Genomic DNA, 9,033 nt, shown 5'->3' on the forward strand with positions numbered 1-9,033 from the left:
CCTTCCTTCCTTCCTTCCTTCCTTCCTTCCTTCCTTCCTTCCTTCCTCTCTCTCTCTCTCCTTCTTTGATGGTATTGTTAGGTAGGCCAGGCTGGCCTTGAACTCATGATCCTACCTCTACCTCCTGAGTGCTGGAATTACTGGCGTGCTTTACTGTGCCCAGCAAGCCATGGCCATTTACAGCAGGTGTGGGAAGACAGTTTCTCACTCACTGTTTATGCCTTAGTAACACCTATAATTTTGTGATGACCTAATATGGACACTGTCGATGCCTGCTCCTGGGCTGTCCCTGTTTTGAGAAGTACTTGAAGGTAAAGATGCAACGGGAAACTGCCCCCAATACGAGGCGCTCTGTAGAATAATAGCTGCTTGTGTAGCTCCATAATTACACGCTCTGCAGAAAGCACTTCTTAATCATGGGCCTGGGATTGATTACTCAGTCTTGGATATGCAGTGCTCAGGAGGGGGACAATGTTTTTAATTCTCGGTGCGACTCCATGTTCTTCAGTTTTTCTTCCCACAGGGATTTACATTAGCAGCTGTTCAAACAGAATAAAACAGCCCTTTCCAAGTGAATTAAAAGCCACACACAGATCTTCCATTATATGTAGTTTTAAGAATCTGTGGGCAGGTATGGGTTTGAAGTGAGTTAGTGAACCTGGGGTGTTCTCTGGTGGCAGTGACCATGTCGTATGACGCAAATGCATAAACACACTGGAATGGCTTGTCAATGCCTCTAAAGACTTTCATACCCTACACTTTTTGGAACTGTTTTAGGTCATTTAAAAGTCACGAGTTATTTTGGTCTCATCTGAGATTGGAAGCTTATGAGTTACATGCTGGGCAAGTGAATGGAAGCAAATGGGGACAAGCACGAGGATCAGATCGGGGTATTGATGGCCACAGGTACCCATCCTTGTTTGAGGGGCTGCTTCTACAATGGTGTTTGGAACTGGGTCTGTGCCATAAGTCATACTTAGGTCAGAGCAGGCTCCAAAACTGAATCTGTACTGGGTGTTCGTGTGCAGCCTGGACTGGCTACTGCGGTCCTTGCTAATGAAACCTACATCTTGAATCTGCCATCCAAGTAGAAGTGAAGGGCCAGGCCAGAGCTCTGTGGGTGTGGCAAGTCTTTCTCAGCCGTCTATAGGTGACCAGAGGGCTGAGGTTTCCTGAGGAGTAGGGACGTGGTTTGGATGGGTACAGTAGTCTTTGCTATTGCTTGTTCTCCAAGGGAAAAGCACTTTGGCATACCCTCTGTTTTGGGGTCAGCTGGGAGTGTACATGGCCTGAGTGTAAACATACCTTGTAACCATATGTAGACCTCAGGGAAGGTCTTGTCCCTTGGTCTCATCTGTAAAATGGGGGTGGGGGTGTTCATATGGGGGTAAAGAGGAAACCTGGCCTCATCCTAAATCCACAGGGTAGAGAAGAGAACAGAGGTCATCAGGTACTGCCATGACCTCACCTATCCAGACAGTAGGGAAGCCGTGGACAGAGGTGAGCTGAGGAAAGTAGCCATGGAGGGAGGATAAGCCCTAGACACACTATAATTTGTACCCCAGTAGAGACACACCCTTATTTCATATTGACAGAGTGGTTCTGCATGTGGTCAGGATCAGAATCAGCTGAGGAGCTCACAGGCCCCAGCATGAGGCCTCGGCCATCCAGCTCAAGAAATTACAAGTTCCTTTAGGAGTAGCCCTTGGCAAAACAGTATTTATTTCTTTGAATTTCCAGTGATGGCCCTAGGAAATAAATCTATAAAGTGTATAATGGTGATGTTAAAAAGAAAGAGCAGAACTCGACAGTGGAATTAGAAATGAAGTGTTCCTGCTTTTGTCATCACCACCCTGCTGAGTCTTTACTCCAGGTGTACTGGGGAATCCTTACCTCTCCTTTCTGTTTCCCACACAATGTGTCCATTTTCCTTGTCTATGGCTACTTTTCAGTGCGGGTAGATACTGAGTTTCTCTGTTCTTCTTTATCACCCACTGTTTGTAGTTCTGTCTGCTATAATGTTTATAAGCTGGATACACACAGCCATCACTCACTAAACTATGTTTAAAGGTCTTCCACTGAGTTGCCCTAACAGGTCCTGTGACTTCAGTCATCACCGGAGCTTTGAGACCTGGGGTACTTCTTTCCAGGTTGCCCTGATGTGGTGAAATGCCTGTAAGCTAGATCAAGGTTTGTTTTGTCTGGCCTCCCTTCCACATAATCACTGGATGAATGGCTCTCATCTTTAGGCTTTTCCAAAAGGCTTTTTGATTGGTGAGATGAGACCAGCAGCGATGTTTGGGGCTGGGCTGGAGAAGGCTGTACCATGACGACAGTGTGTGTCCTCATGTCCACTGTGTGTGTGTGTGAACACATTTATGTTGGAAATATAAAGGTCTGTAGGACATGTTAGGGGACTGGAAAAAGTTTTTATTCTATAATCAACAGAAAGCTACTGAAGTGTCAAGAAGAGCTGTGTGATGGTATCTGTATATAAGGTAAATAGGGGTGGGATGGGAAAGTAGCAGCTAGGCTGGAGGATCAGGGAAGAGGTAATGGCAGAGATGGAGAAAAGAAATGTATGTGAAATATACTGTTGACACCAAACCAACAAGACAGATAGGACATGCACAGAATGTTGAGGATGGGATTAATGTACCTCTCTGTTTATTCCTGCTATCTTAAAATGGAGTATTAAAAGACAGCACAAGTCCATGATCATGGTGCTGGCAGACTCATTATTTGGTAAGGACCTGTTCCTCAGAGATGACACCTGTGTTCTCATCTGGTGAAAGAGCAAAGGGTTCCTAGGGCTTCTTCATAAGGACATGATTCTGCTCATGATGGCCCTGCCCTGGTGCTCCTTCTGTTGGTACCAACACAATGGGGATTAGAGTTCAACACATGCCTTGAGAAAAGACACTGTTCAGCAGCGTGAGGTCCAGTAATTCCACTTCTGGCTGCACACCCTCAATCCCCACAGTGGAGACTCTAAGAGGTGTCTGCATGGCCTTGTGGACAGCAAGTGTCCATCAAAGTGATGGATACACGCAGGACAGAAGATCAGCCATAAGGAAGGATATTCAGAAACATGATGGAAGAGGACAAATCCAAAGACATTATACTAAATAAAGTAAGCCAGTCCTCCCCAAACAGAAAGTAACAAGTGGTTGCCATGACGTGGCAAGAAGGGCAAATGGTTGCAGGTATCTGAGGGGTGCAGTGAATGAAGTGTGTAAGATGATGGGGTAGGTGCTGGCAAAGGCACAGGATTGTGAAGACACACGGAGAAACGCAGACTCACAAATAACTGCATGCCATGTCATTTACTACAGATCGCGGAGGACATGACGAGGGCAGCTGCAGGCGTGTGGCCGTGTTACTAGTTAGCAGCATGGAGTGGGGACTTCATGTTACTAGTTAGCAGCATGGAGTGGGGACTTGGGCAGTTAGGTTTGAAAAGGTGGAAAAGGTGGCAGGGCAAACAACCAACAAGTGGAATCACCGGCTGAGGAGAGACTGGAGAAGCAAACCTCAGCTGAGGCTTAGAGAGAGGAGAGATGTGGTCCAGGCTGAGCCCAGAGGAAATCTACATTTTGAGCAACTACAAAGACAAGGAGGCTTCCTTCCTTTTAAACTGGATTAAACAGAGGGCTGTCTGTGGGTGAGGATCCTGTGCTTTCTTGCCCATATGGACCTACCCATGCCTCCATAGCTTCTGTGGTTAAGCCAAAAGCCATAGACAGTCCTTTTTGGTATATGATTTGCTGTGGTATTGGGTAAATACTGAGTTACAGTCACTGGTTTCAGGCCTCAGTCACCAGACAAGAGGTTTTCTTTCTTTTGTTTGTGTTCCTTATTTTTCTCATCCAAAGGATGGAAAAAAGCTATAATTATAAACACCTTAAAAGACATAGCTAAGTAGGTGTTGTTTTTTTTTTCTTTTCTAGACACATCAAAGCACTAGTAAAAAGCCCACCTGTCATCTCATTATGGGTTGGCATATGGAGATTATGTAAGCTTTGAATTGGCTTTATTAAAAAAAAAAACAAAAAACTTTCTAAGGAACAGAAACTGATGGTAAGAATGTTGAGACCCAGCCTATAGATGTGAAATCAACAGTCAGAGAGGTGATCAGAAACCTGGGCCCCTGGCAGGAGGAGGCAGCTGTGAGCACTCCCCACTGAAGGCACAACCACAAGGCCATGGTCAGCACCAGGGAGGCTCTCAAAGCCCTGCTTTGCTGAAACAGTCAGGTAGAGGACAATTTGGCTTGTTCTAACACGTCATATTGTGTAGCAGTGGGCTGTGAAGGCAAGAAGGACAACAGGGGTCCATGTTGGGGTATGGGCTGTCCAGGTGGTCTTCCAGATGCAGTGAACTGGTGAGTACCACGAAAGAGCTTGCCAAGACTATTCCGGGACAAATTCACATTTTATCAGGTTACAACAATAAAACACACAATTAATAGTATCAGCCTCCCGCTCTGGACTGCAGACACCCAGCTGGTAGGCAGTCAGGGACAGTAGCACCCTTTCTGAAGGACACAGATTAAGGCTACTGGTGGTTCTCAGTGTGAGATGTACCTTGTGCGTGCTGGGAGCTAAGGCATGGCCCTCTGCAGCGAGGCCAGCCCCAGATTCTGAAGTCAGAGCAGACGGCACCGACCACAGACAGAGAAGACTGGTCAAGTGTGGATTTCCTGAAGCCACATTCTATTTTAGTGCAGGCACTGTCTGTCTGCTGCGTCGGTGACTAAGATGCTGTGAGGGAGAGGACTGGCAGCCAGACTAGGGTAGTGCTGACACCCCAGGCAATCTGTCTGCCTGCAGAGGATAGCAGAAACGCAATCTTTTAAAACGATCTCCCACACACAAGTGAAAGCTCTCTCTGTGGAGTGATGTTCATGTCAAAGTCATTTCAGACTCAAACATCTTGAAATGTATGACTCAGTTTCTTTTTAAGTTGATTTTATGCATCTTTATCCTCCTGAATCACCACACAGACTCGTATGTCTTGAGATAGGACACCTGGCCCTCACGAATCTCAAGCATTCACCCTGTCCAACACAGTCCCAGGGCTAGCCAAGCTTCAGAGCCACAAAGAGAGCTTGCGCTCCTCCCATAGTCAGTGTGGAGACCTCCCTAGCTGATATGGGCAAGCTCATGGGAACCCTTGAAGCAGATGATTCTTCATAAACAACTAGATAGTTAACCCAAGTCGCCACAGATTCAGGCACTTAAAGTGTATCGAAATTTAGGCTGTTTGGACAGGAAGTTATTAAAAAAAAAGCTTCCAAGACAAAACTAGGAAACAGCGTCCTTCTTCTCCTGCCCTGGAAGGGCAGAGTGCTATGACTTAGACCACTAAGAAACTATCTTTAGGGGTTACTGACAGAGATACAGATACGTAATAGTAGTAGTATTTTCACGCTCAGGAGTTTTGTGGGGTGGAGCACAAAAGCCAGCTTACTTATCTGATGTTACCAAAGGGGTCTGACCAGCCACAGAATGATGGAGTGGAGTTCTATGAGAAAGCTCTGGCTCCTGGCTTCCCTCTCTCACTGCTGCACCCTCTAAGCCCAGAGTTCTTAAAGTGAGATATGGCAGGTACCAGACGGGAACACACACATGGGGCAGTAGGTGCCAGCAGCCCAGTACACACCAACATTTCAGCAATTGCAGTGGCACGCGTCCTTCTCTCCACACACAGGTAGGAGGACGGGCTATGGGCTGGCCGGAGGCCAATCAAGGGACTGTGCTTCCCAATATGCAGGCCTCTGGAGAAACATGCATCCTTCCTGGGCATCATTTTTACTTCCTACTCCTTTGTTGCCTGGACTTCCTGACAACAGCCTCTGGTGTGCTAGACAAAGATGCCAGTCAAGGCTAGACACCACCTGGGTTTGACTCAACAGGATTCTCTGTCACAGGCCTGCTGAAAACCCTGAAGGTGGTGTTTCCTCTCCCGATCTACTGCTCTGTTGCTGCCCAAGGCCTGATACCGAGGGAGCAGATAGACAGACAGCCTTCAGTTCTCTTCTGAGAAAATTCAAACAAATGAGAAAAGGAGAAACCTGAAGACTGTTATCCACTCACTGTGCTCACAGCAGCTATGGTTGTAAAGGGCGGGGGACTAGAGTCCTATGGACATCACAGAAGGTATTCAGACTAGAAAAACAAAACAGCTACTTTCAAGCAAGCAAGGTTCACTGGGAGCTTTCCGAGCAAAGGCAATGAGCTGGGTATGGAGGAGTCCTTCCCCGCAGCTAAGCTGCAATTGTGGCACCAGGATGAAAAGAACACATGGCAGGAGACGCACATACAAATGCAACCTTTCAGTGCAAGAGCTGTATGCGGCATGTTCAAGTCCACCAGGGCTCCTCAGGGGACACAGAGAAACTTTATTTCCAATCCAAACTTAAGGGCTAAAATGGCCCAGGCAACACTGATCTAGCTGTAAGCCAGGAAGAGTTTAGTTCAGTGCTGGGGGACTTCTCCTGACCCCCAGCTCCAGGTCACAGAAGGGCCCACACTGCTCTAAACTACGGAGTCTCTAGAGATGGAAAGCGATACCCGGCTTTCTCTTAGTCCCTTCATCCTGTTTCTCACTAGGCGGAGTGAGTTCACATGCAGGGCCCTGGGGACGCAGCGTGGCTATAAGGAATGAGCTGGGCTACCTGGAAGCTGTGTTCTGTGCAGCTTCATTCAGCTCAAGGGAATTAAGCCATGGCAGCTAGAGGATAGCACCAGACTGTCAGGATGAATGTGAGGAGGGTGTGGAGTCCATGATTGCTAGAAAAGAAACTGAATATGGCAGAATAGAGTGATGTTCTCTCAGAAAGATAATCAGCTCCGTCCCCCAAAGCTCGAAGAACTACTCACTGGGTCACCCTGCCCTGTGCACCATGGGTGAGCTGCACACTAGTGCTTCCTCACAGGGCAGAAGTCTCCAGAGACTTCTCACGAAGGTGAAGAAGTAGCAGCCCCGGTCAACAAGCACAGAGCATGAGCTGCATCTGTCGACCAAACTTCCTAGTAGCTAGGAAAGTACTACTGGAGAAAGTAAAAAGAAATGCTAATTTAAACAGCAGTTTGTTCAGCCCCTCTGTGGGATATGTCATTTCAACATGTAATGAGTATAAAACAGTGAGCCAGGGGCTTTCCCACAGAACTCCAGCGGGAGTCGATCAAGGCAAGCCAAGTGCTCAGCAGCCTTCAGCCCTACAGCCTCCATGTTGAGCATCTGGGGTAAAGGCTTTCATGGTCTCCACAGGAATACTGACACTCCATGTCAGAGCGGTCCTGCTGACACTTTAATCCAGGAGTTGCCTGGGAATACTACATGCTTTGCAAATATTAAAGCGGGTCTCCAAACGCCATGTTTACATAACTATAAAATGGAGTGGCTGAGTAACTGTCAGAACCAAAACTGATCTCCAGGAATTTAATGATAGCACAGAAAGGCCATGTGAAAATCTGATTCAAAAGAGGCTGGGTCCAGTCCCACCTCCCTTACCTGTTGCTTCTCCTACCTACTTCAAGCAAACCAGAAGAAAATCAGTGCCTGCTCTTTCTCCACGTACGAATGGCACTGGCCTTCACAGAGCCGTCCCTTTGAAGCTGATGTCCCATCTTACTCCACCACCTCAGGAAAGGAGGTCACCATTTTAGTAATGAGTGGAATCCCATCTCCCCTGCAGAGCCGAGGAGATGGGATAGAGCACTGTGCTGAAGAACACTGATAGGTCCTGTGCGCTGACCTGCAGGGCAGGCAAAGCTTCCCTGTGCTTTCTCTCAGGCCTCCCAGGGACTTACCTTTGTGGTTGAAGATGCCCTCCATCTCCATGCTACTTCGGGAGTGAGCAATGCACAGGGAGCCGCAGGGCACAAGGCCTTCCGCTGCAGGGGACCTGTCTGTGGTGCGGACCAGACACCAGTCAGGCTTGTCGTGAGGCCGCTCCAGAACCTCCACCGTCTGGCCACGGCGAATGGTCAGCTCGTTGCTGTTGCAAGCTGTGAAGTCATGGATCACTACGGTCAGCTCACAGCCACCAGAAAGCTGGGAGGGACAGAGAAAGAAAGACAGGTCAGCAAGAAAGGACACTGGGTCACACAGGGCTGCGAACTTGACCAGGAATTCCCTCTTCTACCTGAAATTCCACAGCAGGACTAAAAGCATCACTAAAGCTGGGTGAAGGCTCTGTTCTGTCATTTCCCTTTGGAGCCATCAGAGGCACATGCTCTTTCTCTCATTCTCTATGCTGGGAGTTTTATGAGGGGTTCACTCTCTGCGATTTCTCATGCACTTCCAAATCTCTTTGCACCTGAGACATTTTAGCTCCCTCTTTAAAAATGCTATGCACTCATCTTTAAACTTAGAACAGAGTAATAAAAAGTGCCTAAGGGCTGCTTAGGGAATAATCACAAGATGGATAATAGAGGCAGCTGAAGTTCTCCAGACTTTCAAAGTGGCGAGGGAGCACTCCCCAGTGCAATGCACAGGCTCTCCAAGCATCCCTTACATCAGGAGGGAAGCAGCCACAAAGAGGACAGAAAGGCCCCACGGCATTGACCCTGGACTGCTTCTCCTCAGGACCTTCTGAGGACTTGGCTCCCTCCCGAATTCCTGTGTTTTATCCTAACTATCCCTAAGGACTCTTTGTACAGTTTTTTTTTTTTTAAATTAGTTTTCTGTGCATTAAAACATGAGCATACAGAGCCTTCTGAAGATGAAGAATGAATGTCTTGGATGGCTTTGTAGAACTCACAAAAATCATCTCAGCAGATCCATCTTACAGTGCCTCCTTGATGTGCCCAACTGGCCCTCTGCCCTGGGCTCCAGCCTTTCCACACGGGATTGTGCTAATCCTTTAACCCATAATCTCATTCTCTCTGTTTTCTATGATCACTCCTAATTTTTTCCCTTCTGATTCAACTACTAGCCCTTCAGTCTTTTGTGATACATCCATGAGTTCCATGAAGACACACACACACACACACACACACACACACACACACACACACACACACA

General features: G+C 47.5%; 1 protein-coding gene across 3 annotated transcripts in view; it reads right to left on the reverse strand.

Moving 5' to 3' along the window:
• Trio (trio Rho guanine nucleotide exchange factor) overlaps positions 1-9,033 on the reverse strand; it is a 287,480-nt gene that overhangs the window by 65,566 nt on the left and 212,881 nt on the right. For all 3 annotated transcript variants that reach the window (XM_055619033.1, XM_055619031.1, XM_055619034.1), the window contains exon 34: positions 7,818-8,061. In XM_055619033.1, coding sequence (XP_055475008.1) covers positions 7,818-8,061 — 244 coding nt within the window. The remainder of the gene's footprint in view (positions 1-7,817; positions 8,062-9,033) is intronic.

This window comes from Psammomys obesus, unplaced genomic scaffold, assembly GCF_907164565.1.
Source record: "Psammomys obesus unplaced genomic scaffold, mPsaObe1.curated_primary_1811, whole genome shotgun sequence".
NCBI lineage: Eukaryota > Metazoa > Chordata > Mammalia > Rodentia > Muridae > Psammomys > Psammomys obesus.